Source organism: Onychostoma macrolepis, chromosome 20 (assembly GCF_012432095.1).
Source record: "Onychostoma macrolepis isolate SWU-2019 chromosome 20, ASM1243209v1, whole genome shotgun sequence".
Taxonomy (NCBI): Eukaryota; Metazoa; Chordata; class Actinopteri; order Cypriniformes; family Cyprinidae; genus Onychostoma; species Onychostoma macrolepis.
In genome coordinates, this window is record NC_081174.1 from 3,539,923 (window position 1) to 3,560,685 (window position 20,763).

General features: G+C 39.7%; 2 protein-coding genes and 1 long non-coding RNA gene across 5 annotated transcripts; 1 reads left to right on the top strand and 2 right to left on the bottom strand.

The window, feature by feature from the left end:
* Positions 1–831: 831 nt before the first annotated feature.
* Positions 832–17,654, bottom strand: LOC131527059 (E3 ubiquitin-protein ligase TRIM39-like). Its single transcript, XM_058755898.1, has 7 exons — positions 17,585–17,654; positions 11,494–12,035; positions 11,323–11,397; positions 10,247–10,480; positions 10,017–10,155; positions 4,936–4,962; positions 832–2,874 (listed from the first exon to the last, which is right to left on the bottom strand). The coding sequence occupies exons 2-7, from the start codon at positions 12,031–12,033 to the stop codon at positions 2,333–2,335; spliced, it is 1,557 nt and encodes a 518-aa protein (XP_058611881.1). The 5' UTR covers positions 12,034–12,035; positions 17,585–17,654; the 3' UTR covers positions 832–2,332.
* LOC131527060 (uncharacterized) lies at positions 17,637–18,825 on the top strand. Of its 3 annotated transcripts, none has more exons than XR_009267600.1 (3): positions 17,637–17,770; positions 18,184–18,380; positions 18,501–18,752. It is a non-coding gene; the product is annotated as an uncharacterized LOC131527060 (long non-coding RNA). The 3 variants fall into 3 exon arrangements; XR_009267599.1 differs by lacking the exon at positions 17,637–17,770 and adding an exon at positions 17,863–17,987; XR_009267598.1 differs by lacking the exon at positions 17,637–17,770 and having other exon boundaries at positions 17,997–18,380; positions 18,501–18,641; positions 18,721–18,825.
* Positions 18,770–20,285, bottom strand: LOC131527055 (putative nuclease HARBI1). Its single transcript, XM_058755893.1, has 4 exons — positions 19,691–20,285; positions 19,415–19,530; positions 19,238–19,349; positions 18,770–19,148 (listed from the first exon to the last, which is right to left on the bottom strand). Exons 1-4 carry the CDS (start codon positions 20,121–20,123, stop codon positions 18,775–18,777), a joined length of 1,035 nt encoding a protein of 344 aa, XP_058611876.1. The 5' UTR covers positions 20,124–20,285; the 3' UTR covers positions 18,770–18,774.
* Positions 20,286–20,763: the final 478 nt, after the last annotated feature.

The window sequence follows — 20,763 nt, forward strand, 5'->3', positions numbered from 1 at the left end:
TCATTTGTAGAGGTTTGACTGTGTTTGATGGAAGTCCAGCCAGAAGAGCATTGCAGTAGTCCAGCCTAGAAATGACAAGGGCCTGGACAAGAAGTTGTGCAGCATGCTCCGTCAGAAAGGGCCTGATCTTTCTGATGTTGTGTAGTGCAAACCTGCAAGATCGAGCAGTCTTTGTAGTGTGGTCTTTGAAGGTCAGCTGGTCATCAAAGATTACACCAAGATTTCTGACCGAAGTTGATGGGGTAATTGTTGATGAACCTAACTGGATCGTGATGTCATGCTGTAGAGTCGGAGCGGCAGGGAGGACAAGAAGCTCAGTCTTTGCCAGGTTGAGCTGCAGGTGATGTTCTTTCATCCATGCCGAGATGTCTGCCAGGCAACCTGAGATCCTTGCAGCTACCGTTGGATCATCTGGTTGAAAAGAGAGATAGAGCTGCGTGTCATCAGCATAGCAGTGGTAGGAGAATCCATGTGCCTGTATGATGGGACCCAGTGATGTAGACATAAACATGATATATTGAAGCAAAATCACATGACTTGATGCGCATTAAGAAATTTATTTGTTAAATGTGTTTCCATCGTCATTTATGTGCATTTCTTCTTATCAGATAAAACATTTGACTCAATTGAGCGCATAAGTTTTTTTATGCGCATTTTTAGAATTTCTGTGCATATTGCCATTTCCACTCCATTCCAGAATATGCATAAAAATAGGTAGTTGGAAACATAGCTAGTGAAGCACAAACCTTCAATTGATTTAGTTTGAAAGATTTGCTGCATTTTAATGATCAAAGACCAGAAACCACTCATTAATTCAGTACAACCACAAAATAGCAGAACGGTCCAGTTTATTAAACAATAAGAACACTTCAGGATGAGGAAAAACAGTAACAGTAAGAAAACAGTAAATAATGCAGGTTGCTTCTAAGTTAATCTTTTTTCTAGTATAGAAGAGCTAATTTAATGCAGCTAAAAAAAGATCCTTATGAAACATCACATCTTCAAACTGTCCTATATAAATCCACACCCAGAGAAACATCAATGGTAAATCTATTATTCCTGCGGTTTCTGGCATGATCACCTCAAGCCTGTCTCAGGAGAGAGAGAGAGAGAGAGAGAGAGAGAGATGCACTGTGGGTGGAAATCCCGAGGCTGTGATGATTCTTCAGGAAATGTGTCTGAGTTGCAAAGGGCAGCATTGAAGCCTTTTTCTGCCACCACAAAACAGCAGTCTGATATGGACCATATATGAAATCTTCAACCCTCACACACCACAGTGACTCTGGAAAAACCCCTCACTGACCAAACTGCATGTATTCGGAAATGTACATCAATTACAAAGTACATATAAACATGATTAGAAACAAAACTGAGGCTTTCTGTTGTCCGTGTAAATGAGCTATAATAAACTGCCATGAATTTTTGATCTGGAACCAATTCATTAGCAGAACCAGGTGACCGCAGTATCTGGCCAAGCCAGTGGTTCAGATTTTCACTTGCCCTGTTCAATTTTCCATTACAATTTCGATACCACAGCAAAAACTACTAGACTACCTAATGTAAAGTTAAGTAATAAAATGAGAACAAATTACAAGCAATTTCACAAATAAATATGATAGAACAGATTCAACTGTTCTCCTAGACCTACATGAACTGTTTATTTCAGTGTATTTAGGTAAGAAATATTACAGAAATTGAATAATCAAGTGTACACTGATTCTTATTAAAGTCATTGAGTCAAGAGCAGTGAGTGATTTTCCTCTTTTTCTTTCAGTAATGACAGACAGCAGCGGGTTTATTAGGCTGCTGTCACTTTAAGACAGAATGCACAGATCAGACATGCTGAATATACGGTTTACATTCATTTTCCTCAGCATGTGCTGATTTTGGTCGATCGGCAATTCATTTTCTCAAAAAGCTAAAAATGTAAAATTGAGTACTCTCGCATTTTCATGCGCTTGAATGGTGCTTGGATATTTAAATTGGCAAGACTTAAAACCACATGCATATAATAAACTACACTTACAGTTTTGAGTTTATAATCTGTGATCTACATGCTTATAGATCAAATAGTATGTTCATTTCATAATTATACAGAATACAAAAAAAAAATTTCACTTACAGTTTTTAGGGTTCTTCTGCAATTCAGTGGTAGCTAATTATTATTACTGTACTATTTATTATTAAATATTTAGGTCAGGTACATTTTCTGTAAGATGCTGTAATATTCTAGTGCTTTCTGGAACATTCCAGTATGGTTTTCAGGTACTCTTCACACCTCTGATATTTAAGGTTTACAGGTTGTTTTAATAAAAAGGTTTGGAGTGTAAATTCATCTATAGACACGTTTGATGATCAGTGGGCTTGAGTTTTTACCTTCATTGTTTAGATTTGGGCAAAAAAATGGATAGAGTTTGTCAGTGAAATGCTGAGCAGTGAAAGAGTAGATATGAGAGCCGGACTCCACATCATGAAAGGACACCAGACCGTCCTCATAATCCACAAACACACCGACCTGCTGCGGCGTCACTTTCAGATCCAGAGAGACAGGACGACCGTAAAGAGCCTTATATTCATTTCCATCGCTCAGATTCACAGCCCAGCATCCAGTACCAGGACATAGTTTCATCCTTTCCTTCCTGTCGATGGATTCTCTGGCCACTCCTAAAGTCCAGTCAGTATTTCCCTTCACCTCCACCTCAAAATAAAACCTCCTTGAGGAGAATCCCACCTTACCCAGGACGCAGGGATATCTCTCAAAACTCTTTGGGCTGTTTGGGAGTTTCTGTATAATGTCGCCATGTGCCACTTGTTTTCCATCATCAGACAGGATGAGATACGGATAAGCTGTATCAGGATCCAGAATCACATTCACTGAGAAAACAGAGAATATTAAAAACAGTATTAGATTAGAAAGATTTTATGATGATGATGATGATGTTTGTAAAATGTATTCCAGATTTTCATCAAATGGTAGTGTAGTTAAAAATCTGCGAGTATATGAATGTAAACTGGTGCAGTGCAGACAGACAAATAGGCAGTAAAAGACCTCCAGTCTTTTTGTAAAAGACCTTTTTTTGAAAAAGAAATGCATATATTTATGTAGTGTGAAGTCTGATCTTTGAGAAAATATAAAGGGTCACTAACTTTGTCAATTCTTTCACTGCTTTTTTTAACATTTAAATGAACTGTACCATAAATTCGTCCTATGGTGTGACATAGCAAAAACAATAACAAAACAAAACAAAAAACAACCAACAACTCTTAATAATACATAAATAGCATGAGCGAGATTTATCTCCATTGTTAGACACTTATTTTCATATAATGCTATTTATTTAATATGACTTGTTGGACAATTTCAAGACAAACTTTGCTGTCATCTGTTCAAAACTGCTGAAAATTATACCATTTTGAGCTGAGTGATATTTATATCTCCCCTACTGCAATATATTGTTATATGTTTTGTTTTTTTAAAGATGTTTTGAGATAAAAACAAATCTGTGGTTCTTTTATGTGTGTCACACTAAAGGACAGAAATGGTGGTTATTAAATTATTTCTATTGAATTTAGAACATGTCAAAGGAAAAAGAAAGTTTAACTTTGATACAAACATTATCAACATGTTTTTAAACAAAACAAAAACAATTATTTTCATCAACAAAATTCAGTCTCTTAGTTACTCAGTACGTTACTGAAACTCTTCTAGCCCCCCGCTGCATGTGCGGCACAGCTAAATATGATTGATATTCAAACTATATTCATTAAAAAGAGTAGCCATATAGTTTTAAAAGATTCATTCGCATCTTAAGGCATCATTTTAATTCTATTTTCTTTCTGAATCGTTCTCTTAGGATCTCCTCCCTTCTGCGTGGATCCCTGTTCATTTTCTGTCTATATTCCGTGCCCTCTCTCTTCCACTAATTTCTCTCCCTCAATTATTTCTGTTTCAAAAACAAAGTATCACATTTTATACTTATTTTCATGACACTTTATAACAGTACAAGTTTTCTGTAAAAACATCAGAAAACAATTTAATTAATGTAATTATTGCATTTAAGAACACTGAAAATGATCAAAAAAGAATAAAAAGTAGTTGAATAAATTGTATTTAATTATTTTAAATGCTTTTTTGAGACCTTGTCCTCTGGTGTGAGATCTTTGTCCTGTGGTGTGACAGTACAGGCGTCACATGTTCTGTCACACCAAAGACGGTTTCAGCCTTTTCTGTCAATTAATGACCTTGTTATTCAAAGCTAACCTGTCATTAGCGGTTAGCAAGACACATCTGCATCATTTTCCATGATTATGTAATTTAACATGCAGTTTTTAATGGAAAAATATAATTTAGGGGTGTCACACCAAAGGACAACAAAATGTAACACTTTTGTAGTGGCTCCAAAAAAGTTAAATATTTGAACAATTCTGAGACAAAATGTACCACGTGCTTCACAGGGGCTTCAGTAACACGACCATGAATGAGGTTCTTCAACTAATTACAGTTTTCTCTGGAATTGGCTGATTTAAAATCAGGATTTGGTGTCACACCACAGGACATGGTTTTCAGAGACAAAATGTATCAAGTTCCTATGTTTTCAGAAATATATGGATGAAAAAAAAATTATTGCTATTTACTAAAATAGATACTTGTACAATTATACCAGAGGTATTTATTAACATTTTTAAGCTTTTCTTTTTCATTTATAAAAGTTGTAATTTATTGAACCATGCTTGGGACAGTCACACCATAGGACAATTTTGAGATTTAGCTCAATTTAAAAAAAATCTAATAACACTGCAGCTTTTATAACAACAGGTCCATGTAGGACAAAGACATATTTAACCATTTACTGCATTTTAAATAATGACAATATTAATTATATTCATTTTAATCTTGTGGTACAGTGAAAATGCCATGTCACGTCGACAACCCACCTGCATTCTGCTGCATCTTCCTCAGCACTACAGAGACAAACGACAAGAAACACATCATGAGAACTTTACATTTTTACATTCTCAAAACACTTCGTTCTGTATGATTCATAGGATTGTTTCCTCGTGAGGAAAATCAAAGAAGGTAACAGAAAATGGCTGTTTCTCTCTGTATTTTCTCATCTAAACATGTTTGCAGATGTACCAAAGCCTCATGGTTGTTACAGGGATGAAGCTTCTAATACAAGATGAATTTACTGCATATTTTCTCAAATTAGGGGTGAAAAATGATCTGTCGTCTTCAAGAAGAACAAATGATCACATACGTCTCTAATTTCAGCTTTGACCAGACTCATTCATCATTAGTGATATTGCAGTTTTTCTTGATAGCTAACACAATTCATGAAACAATTCACCATTTTCTTACAACACAGAATTTCAAAACTACACTTCAACTTGTAGAAACTTTAAACTTCCAGGTCAAAATCAAATATTTTAGTCAAAAACATATTCTCTTTTGTCAGAATCAAACACTTCAGAAGTCACACAAACCTGACAAATACAAATACTGCTTTACTGCTTATAGTGAGATCAGTCCAGAACACTTACAAAAACCTTCTTTTGGGAATCAGGAATCATTTGAATGTCTATTAGAGTATACAACATAAATAGAGAGGTGAAAACAGTGAATTTAAAAAATAAGCTTTAAAAGTTGACTTATTTTGCTTCTGTAAAGAGATCTTGCTGTAGAAAAAGGCAAAAGAATGCTAAAGAATTGAATCTGAAAACACAAAACAGTATACTGTCAATTACTGTATATATACAGTGTGTGCATAATTATTAGGAACGTTGATATTCTGACCATATTTTTTTTCCATGCACATTTGACCAATTCCAAACCACATCAATCTTAATAACTACTATTTTGTTTTTAATCATTTATAAGTGATTTATAATTGCCCATGAAGGCTAGAAGTGGAAAAACTCTTTATATTCAGGTGTGCAGAATTATTAGGCACGTTTTCTTTTACAGATAAAATGAGCCAAAAAAAGAGGTTTAACTCAGATTGAAAGTGAAAAATGATTAGATCCCCATGACTCATGAGAAATATTCAAAACTAATGCAATACAGAAATTGCAAAGTTAAGGCATGACCAGTGGACAGCAAAATGCTCATCGGGTCAGCACGGTCAGAAAAAACAGGTGGAGAAGAAAAGACACGTTAACTGCAAAAGAAAAGAAGTCATCCCCATCTTCACACAGATCTTTAACAGTACCACTCTTTAAAGAATTTATCTTCCAGAATTTGGCAGTATGTTTTAGGAGATCATTTTTAGTCCATCTCCTGTCCTGAAAAGTCTGTCTTGCAGAATTGACTAAAGATGAGCTCCTAAAACTCACTGCTAGATTCTGGAAGATAGATTCTTCAAAAAGTGGTATAAGAGCTGGTCCTTCAAGAGTCACTCTCAGCTTATCTGTCCACAAAGCCTATACAAAATCAGTCTTCATGTATTTCACAACACTTCAGCATGTTATTCTTATTACAGTTTTTCCCGATTGCTTAAACACATTTCTTGAAATTATGGCTCTTTTTTGCGAATCCATAACTTCTAACTCAATTCCCCAAACGTCCTATATTCAGGTCAAAATTAAGCTCTTCACTCAAAACAACTCAATCTTACTGAAAAACCAAACTTTGCTCTCAGACATGACCCACAAACACTCAAACACACACACACACACACACACACACTACAACACAACGCAGTCTTACACACTGATGAGATAAATTCAAAACAATACTACAATAATCTGTAATCTCCCCAAATGCTTTATTCCTCAATTTAATGTACTGTAGAGTACAGTACAATACAGCAAACAACAACAAAAATGATTATTCTGCCCCAGCATCCCGTCTTTGGTCTGGGACAGGCCAAAGAACCTCTTCAGCATCACAGGCTATACTGGCCCTGGCCAGGCAGCGGGGGTAAAATCCTCTCGCATGCCTGATGTCCTTGTGTTATTGTTCACAAACAAGATAGGCAAAATACTGTGGATGACGCAGTCAACATGGGACTGCATTATGTTCTGCGACATCTAGACAGACCAGGGACTTATGTGAGGATCCTGTTTGTGGACTTCAGCTCCGCTTTTAACACCATCATCACATCACTCCTCCAGCCCAAACTAACTCCAGGGCTCTGTCCTCTCCCCACTGCTCTTCTCCCTCTACACCAACGACTGCACATCTAAAGACCCTGCTGTCAATCTCCTGAGATTTGCAGATGACCACACACTCATCGGCCTCATTCAGGACGGTGACGAGTCGGTTTACAGACAGGAGGTTAAAGAGCTGGCTGTCTGGTGCAGTCTCAACAACCTGGAGCTCAACACGCTCAAAACAGTGGAGATGATCGTGGACATCAGGAGAAACCCCCTGCTCTCCCCCCACTCACCATCATGAACACACTGTGACTGCAGTGGAGTCATTCAGGTTCCTGGCAGCACCATCTCTCAGAACCTGAAGTGGGACACTCACATTGGGCCTCATTTATCAATCTTATGTAGAAACGAGCGCAGATCCGTGCACACAAATCAACTTACGACAGAGTTTATGTGCGATTCATGAAACATTCGTATGCCACCAATCTCATCATATGAATGATCGCACGTTGATAAATGTGGCGGCAGAAAACAATTGTCATTTGAATATCACGCCCCTAAAAACACCCCGGTTTAGAAGACACAAAAATCCAAATGTTTCCATTTTTGCCATATTTTTTTAACATCTGTTTGCTAAACTATAATTCATTATGTAGCTTAAACAAGGCGTTATACTTCACTCATGTTCTAATATCTGTGTGAAATCCTTCTCATGCGCAAAAAATGTTTGTTTGGGCACTGCACACTGATTTTGCAGCAGACCTTTTAAAATAAACAGCGTAACTTTTATGTTTGGTTGACTGCATTTTAGTTTGATGAATGGCTGAAATGTCAGGCAACGCTAGAACTAATGTTGTTTGTGTGAGCGTGAGGCGCCTAGTGATCAGATGGATTAAATCAAATAAAGATATAAAGAAAATAAATAAAATGCATTAAGAGTGTCACAAAAACTAGCTTAGCCTATACTTGTTGCAGTTTTTTTCCTTTTGTTAATCTGTTAATTATATTATATTATTATTATATATTTTGTGTGATCCTATTTATTTTATTCCTTTTATAGACTTAATTTCTGTTTTTCTCCGTTCACAGAAGCGCTGCAGGTGCGTGATGCGACGATGTGTGAATTCTCATGGTCTGCTGTTTACGCTGCTATTCGCGCATATAAAGCTAAAGACCTTTATAAAACAAAGCAAATAATTTAAAAAAAAGACATTAGCCTAAATGAACAAAATGCAGCCATTCTACAATTCTCCACCAGATTTATTATGCTGTGCGCAAGTTCAGGTAACTCAACTTGCGAAGACGAGCTGAGACCAGACGTGAGATTTGGTGGTAGCCACCGCTCACGTCCATATGGATAAATTCCAAGTTTTGCGTTGAAACGACCGTACGCCCACTTTTCTGTCGTATGTTCGTTTTGTAAAGGAGGCCCATTGAGTCCGGCAGAGGTTGTACTTCCTTCGGGAGCTGAGGAAGCTCAACCTGCCACAGGAGCTGCTGAAACAGTTCTGCTCTGTAGGGGGGTTTTGATCTCCTCGTGAAGCCAAACACTCAGGAACTCTCGCAATGCAAATCAGACATGAAGATCTAAGAGAAAGACCATTTGCTCATCGGTCCCTTCACCCATCCTTCCCCCTGGGCACATGGTCCTGGTCACTGAAAGTTGACAAAGAAATGCCAAGAACCCAAGTTGCTACTCTTACATAAAATATTTACTATATCTTCATTGACTGTCACTGGCTTAACACGATGTAGCTCTCGTGGTTATAGGAAAAATACACTTTTTGTCATGAGTATGCAGGCGCAGCTCACTTAAAGGTATTATAACTACTCTGCACCCTCTGAGTAAGTTCAGAACTGACGAGTTTATGTCCGTAGATTCACTATCGGCCGAAGTGTAATTCCTATGCGATACCTGGTCCCTAATGAACAGAGAATTAAAAGTATGGGATAGTCAGAATATTAAAATATCTAAATTAATATACAACCGATAGCTGTGGCCAGTTTTTAATTAAAAATTAAAGATTCATCTACAATTGGAGTCAGATTAAATTATTCATGGAGTCAGATTTTTGATTGGAAATCAAAATTTTTACGATTTAGGATAATTTCTTGCAGAAGGGCCGTATAAGACATACAAGCAGACAACCTTCGACGAGGCCGCTGGATTTCGCTTTTTGAGCCGGCGGGTGGATCCTTACAACTCCGCCATCACTGAATCTGTCCTCTGCACTTCAGTAACTGTCTGGTTCAGCTCAGCTACCAAATCTGACCTCAGACTACAGAGGGTAGTCCGGACTGCTGAGTGAATCGCTGGTACAACCCTCCCCACTCTCCAAGAACTGTACTCATCCAGAGTGAGCAAAAGGGCTGAAATCACTCTGGACCCTCACGTCCAGCACACTCGCTCTGAACTGCTGCCGTCTGGTCGACGCTACAGAGCTCTGAGCACCAGAACGACCAGCACAGGAACAGTTTCTTCCCTCAGGCAGTCCATCTCATGAACACCTGACAATAAACTTCTTCTAACACACAACACTATTCATGCATTTATTTATTTAACACATAGACTTATTTATATCTCCTTGCATTTGTACATAACATACCTGTGCACACATCTAATACCATCTATTGTCTATTTTGTATATTGTTTTTTTTTTCCGTTAAATATTTTTTGTATATGGTTGTTCCCTATTTACTTATTCTATTATTATTCTTTATTATCTGTGTCTTGTCTTGTCACTGTCATTCTGTTTGTACTGTGGAAGCTTCCGTCATCAAAACAAATTAATTGTATGTGTAAACATATCTGTCAATAAAGCTCTTTCTGATTCAAGAGTGGTGGAAGAAGACGAAGAAGAAGAAGTAAACTAACAGAAACTCCCCTAATTATCTTTATGGTGTATTTGATATTGACAAACCAGTTTTCTTGAGTTTCTGATGTAGAGTGTCCTGCAGTTGAGTCAAAGCTGTCCTCAAAGTCTCCACACTCTCTTGAGTCTTCAGTCTGATCTCAGGCCAGTATCTGGTGTTTCTAGGGCTGCACAGGGATGAGTAAATCTACAGCAACAGAGAGGAGAACTACTTCAGCATGAGGATTGTTATGGTATCATATACTGCATTATCACTAATCAGAGAGATGTTGACTGACCTGTAGGAGGTGGAGGTGATCTTCAGTGTGAGAGAGCCGCTCTAGCACATTGTTTCTTATTTTTAGCTCAGCGATCTCCTGCTCCAGCTTTTCAATCAGCTCGTCCTCCTGTTTCTCTGCTGCTTTCTGCTGCCTCTCCATTTTATATTGCATTTCAGTCTGACATCTCTCAATGGAGCGGATGAGATCAGTGAAGACCTCAGCACGGGCCACTTTCTCCTCCTCTGAGTTTCTCTGGTCAACAAATTACATTTACATTTATTCATTTCTCAACAGAGAAAGATGAAAGCAAAGACTGATACATATTCAAGTCTGACGGATCTTTTTCAGTTTGCGCAGTTTTCTCTCTGCTGCCCTGACTTTGGCTTGATGTTCATGAAGAACACTGAATAGAAGCAGGAGCATGCGCTGGCCTGGAGGAGAGAGGACATATAGTGTCTAGTCAAGAAGTTAAAGTGGAGCATAAAGTGTCCGTTGATGTATTCACATCCAGACATGAGAAATGGGTGAGTCTTCTGGACTGAGACTGAGAAGCTATGAAGTAGACTAGAAGTAGACTGAAAAGCTATGGCTGGAATGAGATCTTTTGAATGAAGTCTGCTTTGTTGACAGCTTACTGACAATTCCAGAGACCCACAGAAAAAGAGAGAAGTGCATGAGACGAGGTGAAAATAGGATGCAGGAATGACAACAGGAACGTATCGGAAACACATGACAGATGTGGGAATGAGAGGGTATAAGAAGAGTGTGTAGAAAGGAAAATAAAAGATACCCAAGTGACTTGTCGATGTTCTTGCTCGGTGGAGTCACGCAGGAAGAAGAAGAAAATAGAAATAGATCACAGCAGCAAATAAAATTCTAAACACCACCAGAAATAGAAACAAAGTATTAAGCAAACACAAACGTGCTACTGCCTCCTCTGCTGACTAACTGCTTCTCCTCAGAAGAGATCTCCTCTCCTCCTGGAGAGTGGTCAAGTAGTTTAAATAGCACCACTACATTTTTAGTGGTGTTGTCTGCATGCTGCACAGTTTATGTTATTACATATACATTGTGTCCAATAAGCAGCAACTCACTTTTCTGACTTCCGCTGAGTTTTTGATTTCTTGAATTTTCTTTGTTTTGTCCCGGATCATGTTCTGCACATCTTGGTCATCCACTGAGTCTACAAACAGAGAAAACTTGATTAATAGAATGACATGAAGGTAAGTAAATAATAACAGAATTGTCTTGTATAGGTAAAATATTGTTTTCATATTGTTAGTACTTAGTACCGCTTGTAAAGAAATAGTGTTGAAGGTGTAATAGCCATCAGTGCAGGACAGACACACGGATGTCCGCTTATCTCTACAGAACAGCTCCAGAGGTCTCTCATGTTTCTGACATATATAGTCCTCCAGATTACTCACAGGATCCATCAGTTTGTGTTTCTTCAAACCTGTCACTCTCAAATGAGGCTCCAGGTGAGTTTCACAATAAGAGCTCTGACACACCAGACACGACTTCAGGGCTTTCAGCTTTCCTTCCTCACAGATGTCACACAGAACATGTATTTTCTTTTTATAGTGATCTATAACCACTTGGAATGTGGTATTAATTTTGAGGTCAGGTCTTGTGTTGAATGTTTCTTTACAGTATGGACAGCTGCAGGTCTGGCTGTTGTCCCAGCACTTATTCAGACAGGTCTTGCAGAAGCTGTGTCCACATGGAGTCATGACTGGTTCAGTGAACACATCCAGACATATAGAGCACTGAAGCTCCTCAGTCAGTGGATCATTGGATGACATATCTGGAAAGAGAACAAAGATAACTGACATATGGGTCAAAGACAAAAGGTCACCATTTTGGTGTCTGCACCAAAGTTAATTTACAAAAGTAATTTTATATACATAGAAAATATTAAATCCAAATAATGTTAATGTCTACTTTAATGATTCAAATAACTTTTGTGAAAATAAAGGGTGGAATGTGAGGTAGTGCCCTCTTTCCTCTGCTGAGAAAGGAACACTACAGAGACCACATCCCACCTGATGGGGAGGTTAGTATGTGGAGAATACAGGGAAGAGTCCCTGTGGAGGGCTCTGCCTAAAGACTTGTGACAGAGTTAGCTCCGTCCAGGGAAAGACACGGGGTTCAACGATAGGAAAACTGAACAGCAAAGGAATACATCATATGGGGTCACCATTAACGGACCACTACATATGGTGCACTAGCCAGATTACAAGGGCCATAAATAACATCACAAATAACATAACATAAATAAGCCAAATAACATCCACTATGCAGTTGGCCATTATTTGTTTGGAGATAGCTTTCTCTTTCTGCTGACTTCTGAAGCAGACAAAGAGCTGCTCAAGACCATCTGAAGCTCTGTATGTGATCCAGGTATATGCGCAAAACACGCACTGGGCACAACAGAGACAGGGCTTGGTCTCCCTCATCACGCGGGATCACTTGCAGGTTCACATGTTCCCTAAAGGGAGTAGTGGGAACTTTGGGCATGTAGGCGGTCCAGAGGTCTCAGAACAATGTGACGGCATGCCAGACCGAACTCTGGGCACATACTGCTACTCCTACCCTCTTGACAAAGGTGAACGAGATCAGGAGGGTCGTCTTCATAGAGAAGGCACTGAGCTCAACTGAATCTAATGGCTCAAACAGATCTCTCTATAGAGTCTCTGTAAGACCAAGGAGAGATCCCAAGAGGATATGGGGCACGGTCTTGGATGATTAATCCTCTACATGCCTCTCAGGAACCTGACAATCAGACCGTGCTTCCCCAAAGTCCTGCCATCACTGCTGTTGCTGCCATGTATATAAATGCCTCATTCATTCATTCATTCATGTACACCCTAAAGGTAGAGACAGACAGCCTCCTCTAGGCCCTCTTGAAGAAAGGAAAGCACTGACTTGATATCACTGTGGATCCTCCACCTGAGAGGAACGAGGCTAGTAGAGGAACAAGGTGCTCTAGGCAGTTGTTGTGCCAATGCAGACAAGCCCTCATTCAGTTCCCTGAGACAGCACACCCCAGCCTGTCTTGGAGGAGCCAGGTGTGACAACAACACACCTGGACACTCATTCTAGGGGAACACCTGCCCATGCACATCTGCTGTGGTACCATGCACATCTCGGCACTTGAGACATTTTGCTGAATCATTCTGATGAGCCAATGTAACCAGTAGGACAGTGCCTACCAAGCATCCAGACTCTGTCCGAGAGACACCAATGGAACAACATCAGGGTACACTTACCATCACACTTACCTGTCTGTTTGTGCAGGCCTGTTGCAGCAGAACATGGGTTCCAAAATGTTTGTGTCTGCCGGGGTTCTAATGTAATCAAATGTGACATGGCCATCACAAAGGGCTGTGATTGTCTAGTATTGGGGAATGACCCAGGAAAAGACGTCATGCCTGGCGTCCGGTAAAAGAAAATCCAATTGAAAAGTCTTGTCCTGAACTGCACTTACTTCTATTTTACATCTTGAAAGAATCAGATATACTATCTCTGGGAACTCGGAAAAATTTGACAAAATGTGGGAACCAATTTTTACTTTCCTGTTGAGCTACAAGGACCAATGATGTATTCATTTATTTTAGATTGGTAGCAATCCCTTTTTTTAATTGGTAGCAATCCCTTTACATTTCTGTGTGTAGCTATATGATATGACGCTGGTTTTACTCAAATGAAATGGTAAAATAAAGTGACTCTCAGAGCAGTTCTGTAGATGTTGTTTATGTATTTATGTCCTCATTGAGACGGCAGATGCTGAAATCACTGCGAGCGTCACGCGCTTCAGTGTGTGTAGTAAAAAAAACCCTGTGCGTCTCTGCCATTCATTCACACAGAGACGCGCAGAACATGGGGGATTCATATCTGAATCGACTTCTGCAGCATAATATTTACAGATACTAGTCCATGTCGGGATTTGATTTAAGTGTAAAGACCAAGCGGCAACCTCCCGCTCTCTCTCGTGAAGCCAACACGGAAGTGACTAAAACTGCAATTCATCAACTGGCCGCTGGAGGCTGGCTGCAAAAGGGAGTCAATCCCATAGACTCCTCATGTTAAAATGCCCAACTTTACAGCAGAAAAAACATGTTTACAGCCTGGTGCAAAAAATGATTTTGGTCTATATAGCAAATTTTGCCCTTTATGACAACTGTAAGGGGGTGAATTTTTTTAGAACTCATCTGTTTAAATTATATTGACCCTTAAAGTTCTGCATAATTAGAGCGTGGCCAGTTGAGTGACAGGCGGATTGCCGCTGCTGTCACCACTGGCGAGCTAGGTGGGCGTGGTTTCAGCAACCAGCTCCACCCATGTACCGCCTTTTTGCCCATTTTCGATTATCCGGGAGTGACGCGTGGTGACGCGCTTGCCAAGATGGCGGCGGTCAGCTCCGCCCACTTTAGGCTTCAAAAATGGTCTTCAGAAACCTACGGGTGACGTCACGGACACTACGTCCATGTCTTTATACAGTCTATGGTAATGACCTACTTTTGATTAATTCATCCAAACTTTGATAAATTGCATGACATTCCGTGTTAAACTGTAAATACCGTTTTTATAACTGGATTCCGAGATTCCGTCCGCATTTTCTGCATCGCGGAAATCATCGGGCCGTACGCGTCAAGAACTGGGTTGACCGGGTACTCGGTACCACCGGTACTTAAAAAAAACCTGGTACCGTGACATTTTCATTTTTTAGTACTGACTTGGTACCGAAGTACCGGGTCTTTTGACAACACTACCGTCATTCTCCTATTTTGTCTGATTTTTGTGCTTCATTTTACACATTGCACAGATTGTTGTTATATGAAGGGTCTGTTTGTCTGTTATTGTTTGTTCTTCATGTAATTAAAGAAAAAAGAAAAAAGAAAAGAAAAGTCTTGTCCTGTCCCTCCAACAGGAGTGAGGCCCATCTCATTCTCAGGCATTAGTGGTCTCTTCCATTGCTAGGTTAGCGGCCTGTTGACGAGCAGTGGTGCTGCCTTTCTGTGAGAGGACTGTTGTTGTCTAGCTGCCAGCTGTTTTTGCAAAGTCCTAGACAATATTGCCAAAGACTATATAATACCTAAGACGTGTCACTCTTATAATTTTGAATGGGGAAAAATGCAATGCTCAATATGGCCGGTCTATGGAAGGAAGCCCCGCCCTCTGAGTAAAAGAACCAATCACTAATCTGTAAAGTCAGTGCATCACTGCAGCTGTGAGCTCAGGACCGCCATCGATGTGGGACCGGGCAGTAAAATGTGCTCTCCATGAATTGTCAGCTCTTCATGCACTTCCAGGAAGAAAGGAACTGCTCTGAGCCCAGACCAACCGCGAACACTCGGGATAGGGTGGAGGATTTCACTCCCGTCCGATTCTCGTGGAGGACCGGGCAAGCATGGCCACCAACTCGGCATCAAACTCAGGCTCAAGCTGCATCATGTGATGCAACGTCTAACTCTTCTGCAAACTCCACCAGACGCAACGTGCAAAACAAAGAATGGGAGATCCGTGGAGATTTTCCCAGTGGAAAAGCTCCCACTGTTGCCCTCTAATCGCCCTGAGTGCTTGCTGCCATGGCCTCATGTGTTGCAGAAGGACCAGGACCAGGACCAGGGAGCGGCTGAGGTGGCTACTTTTATTAGAAAAGAGGGTCACAAGCGCAGTGTTGGCATGGCAACGCTCTCACAGTGAGAAACCACACTCCCACAAACTCCGTCTCAGCATGTGTGCCCCAAACACACGAGACAGTGAAAAGTGAGCAAAGTGAGCTTAAATATTTGATAATATCACCTTTTCATGGTGTGGTAACCTAAGATACAAAACCATGTCACGTCAAACCAACACTTTTATTGTTAGATTTTTTGAAAACTAAGTCTACAGTGTGAATAATTTTGATTAACTTTTCAGGTCAAGCTCACGGTTTGATACAGGCCTGTTGATAGACTGCAATGTAAACTAACGTAGAGGTTTCGTCATACAGCATAATGTTTGTCATTCGGTGTAATGCAGATAAATGAGCAGTGTTTAGCACTGACAAATATCTGTTAAACTTTATAAATACTAATATTTATTGAATTGTTTTCGTCGTATTGATTTCTTTGAGATGCCCATGTAAGTTGCTACGAACCGCCAAATAACACAGAGCCAGTAGCCGGGGCCGCACTCTTAGCATTAAATGAGAAAGGTATTGTGGATTGCAATTGTCAGAATAACAGTTTACTAATATTACTGAACAAAGAGTCTCTCTACGTCACTAGTTCAAGAGAGGCCACCCAAAATACCCATCCTGATAACATAATTTATGTTGGCAAACAGAAAAGTATTCATAAATGTAGCTGCAAGCAGTAATAATTGGGTTCAAGCACACCAGAACAAAGTGACAAGCTATGCAAGGAGCATCAGAAGAGCACAATAAAATGATTATTTTTCAACATCTGCTTCTGCTGTCATTTACTCAGGAATATTAAAACTAATTTAATGACACAGACTAATACTAAAAAAAGAAGAAACTATCCCTTTTTGGCAAAACGTTTTTAATTAAAAAACGAACCATGGTCACTCAGCATAATATATATACTAATCTATGAATGAATCCGTATACTTAGTCTGACCTGTACTTATTAAAATGTATAAAAGAATGTGATCACACTAAATGCTGACAAATGGGTAACAGTTGTTTAAAGGAGAGTGGCAAAGTACAAAGACTTTAAATGACACTGAATTAGTTTTTTGGGGGCCTCAATGTGACCCTTAAATAAAGTCTTTTAATGTCACGATTTTTTCCTCTAAATATTAAACAGGACACATTCTAATGGATTTTATTAATTTGTTTGTTTGTGTTTGATGCTTTGACCTACATATATAACACTTGAAGACTACTGGTGTAAAGAAACTCTTGAGAGAATGTCCACAATGTGCAAAGCTTGAATCTGAACAATACGGCCCCTCGTTCAGCTTAACTAGTAACTGCGGTTTATGTTAAAGGAAACATTTCCCCCTCAAAACAAACAGATATTTTGTAATGCCAAATGTTATTTAGTCCTCAGCAGACGTCACTTCCAGCTGCAGTACAGCAGGTTTGTATGCATGGCATTTACTTCCTGTTTCTGAAGACTATCTCTGAATGACAAAACACCAACATTTGCTGCAAAACCAATCAAATGACTTACTTTTAACTTAATTCTGACACCATTTCAGTCTAAACAACTAAAGGAGTATTTATCATGATTAAACCTGCTTCTGTTCAAATAATTACAGGTTAACGTACACCCTGCTAAACCAGACCCCTTCCACTAGAAACCGGTTCAGGACAGTCGGTCTTATACTTCCATCACTTACTGTGAGCATCAGATGTGTCTGCTGTTTAAGAGGCTGATCGTTGCAGGCGTCTGTTTCGCTCTGATGGAGTCAGTTTCACTTTCTCTGAATCTCTCGTGGATCTCCAGTGACGTCTGGATACCAGCAGCCTTTCATAACAGGCCAACACACGCTTTGTAAAAAAATATAAAAATATAATTCAAAGTGGTGAGTATTTACCATAACCTTTTATTATTTTTGTGAACATTTTCACAAAAACTCTTTTGCAGCAAACAGAAAAAAGTGTGACATTCGGAAAACTCAGAATACACTGTAGCAGAGGAGCTGGCTCTGAGTAGCAATAAGGGGCGGCCGATTATGTATGGTATTACAGGTGCTGTACAATCTGACCCTGGTGCTGGCTCCTCGAAGCAAGTGACACTGGGTATGCATTACTACCTTTTAAAAGGTTTACATGTGGCTGGCTGTGTGTTCTGCAGTAGAGGGAAATACAGTGTCCCTGTTGAAACCGGCACATGTTCACACAGTCTCCCACACAGAGCTGAGCTTGCAGCAGACAGAACACTATGAATATGCTTTACAACAGTTACGCTTTACATTGGCCTACTTTAATTTATTAGGGTGAAGCAAGTGACGAAGACACCCTCTCTGTGTGTTCTGAAACCATTGCTGAGGTGAATGCATTTGTTTTTTATGGCACACATTTTAATGTCACACAAATGTGACTGGCCCTTATTTTTTATTGTAGGATTTTTCACAACCTGCCCCACAAACTGATGCCTCTACCTCAATGGGCTTCAGAAGGAATGTGAACAAGGTACTGCTTTAAACCCTTGACATAAATTACAGCCAGTCCTGTGCCTGTATTAACTCATGCCTTGTCATCTGATTTACCTTAAGACTTGTAATGACTGTTTGTGGTGGAATTATGTTTCAGGTGGAAACTGACTCAGTCAGGGCCCTTTACAAAAGGAGCCTAGAATTGGACTGCACACTAAAGGAGCTGGACTGTGAGCTGAGGAGCCTCCAAATTAAAAAAATTAAATTGGAGATCAAACAGCTGGAAAAACAGATCTCAGTATGTGAACTTACTAAAACAGGCAACACATTAGTATGAATACTTATTAATGCATCTTTCTCTCTTTCTCCCTCCCTAGCCACATCAACAATAAAACCATTTGAGACCTATCTGCAGTTTCAATGTGCTTTTATTAAGTAAAATATTGTATGGTGACTGCATCTCTGACAGCTGCGCCAGCTGGGTGGTCAAGTGTGATTGGGTCAGTTTCATCGGGGAGAAGCTGGTTTAGTGGTGGTGCTTGCTCCGTTCTGATAGTGGCTATATTGTGCAGAATGGCACATGCAGCCACTATCTGTGATGCCCGCTCTGGTGACACCCTTAACCGCCGAAGGCAGTTCAAACGTGCCTTTAGGATGCCAAAGGTCATCTCGATCTTGACCCTGGTTTTACTGAGGGCCACATTGAACCGGTTTTGTGGCCTTGTCTGAGGGTCAGGATAAGGGGTTAGTAAAAATCTCTGGCATGCATAACCCCTGTCTCCTACCAACAGGCCATCAAAAAGCCCTGTCACAGAACAGAAAAGGGGAAAATTGTATAAGTTTTGCTTTGTCAATTAAAAAGAACACTTTAAAGTGTTTTGTACTGTAACTTGCCTTCCTCAAAGCGTTGACACAACACAGACTCACGGAAAATTCGTGAGTCATGCACTGAGACCGGCCATTTGGCATCCAAGCTTGTGATCATGCATTCATGATCACAAGTTATCTGCAGATGAAATGTACAGTAGATCATTGTAGAAATAAGTCATCTTGAATCTATAGTACACCTGCCTGAACATTGAGGCTGTGAAAGGACTTTCTATTCACATAATCTGCCTCATGTTCTCCAAGAGCTGTGGAGATTGCAACATGTGTGCAGTCTATTGCTCCTATGACTCTAGGGAATCCTATCATAAGATTAATATATATTTTAAAAGATTTAGAATAATATTAACATGTATTGTATAATTTAAGTGTTCTGAGTGAAATCTGCTTTCTGGGGAGAAAAAAAAAAAATGAATGTATAAAAGTAAATCTGTTCATGTAGTGTCACCCTATTAATCTTACCGGCAATTTTATAAAAGCCCTCTTTTATGGACATGGTCGATAAATGTCCAGGGAACACTATGAAGCTATTCATGTACCCCTGCAGTGCGAGGACCACCTTGCGAATGGTTCGACAAACCGTGTTTTTCCCAAGGTTCTCTGCATCACCGACCGCATACAAGTACGTACCGCTTGCAAAAAAACGCAACGCAATGCATACCATTTGCGGTACAGTAAGAGCATGACATCGACGTGTCACATTTGATATGTGCGGCTCAAGAAGTTCGCAAATATAAGAGATTCCTTCCACGGAGAATCTGTATCTTTCATACAAGTAAGTATCAGGAAAATCTAGGGGATTTTGTCTGTCCCTAAAAACTCTTTCTCTACGAAGTGCTCGTCTAACAATTTGTGCGGAGATGTCCACAGGATTTGGTAGAAAAGGTGAAGCCATTGCAACAGACACTGGGATATGTGACGTCACCTATATGTTTCTTTGATCACAGCTGATTGGTCGAATTTCAGTCTGAGATCTCGAATCCAGAACATAAGCTGCCCCGGAGCAGGTTAGCCGTGCAGCATAAGATACCATGGCGACAAACAACGCTTAAAGCCGAGCTACCTTCATAGTTCCTAAAACCTAGAGTTGGCGCAAACTAAACTGAAACTTACCTGGCTAGCAGCTAATCCGGCTTCATGGTACAGGCCCCGGGTGTCTTCAATATTGAACCTTTTCACAATATTCTAATTTTCTGAGATACTGAATTTGGGATTTTCCTTAGTTGTCAGTTATAAAAAAGAAATAAACATTTGAAATATATCAGTCTGTGTGTAATGAATGAATATAATATACAAGTTTCACTTTTTGAATAGAATTAGTGAAATAAATCAACTTTTTGATGATATTCTAATTATATGACCAACACCTCTCTCTCTCTCTCTCTATATATGCAGACATACTTACCTCATATTTTTCTGACCATAAAGCTATGCATGTGTATTTATTTACTCCTCGAGTAAAAGATCCTCGTAATGGAAACTAACACCTCAGTTCTTCAGCATAATGAGGTTTCCACTGGAATTGATCATTTAAT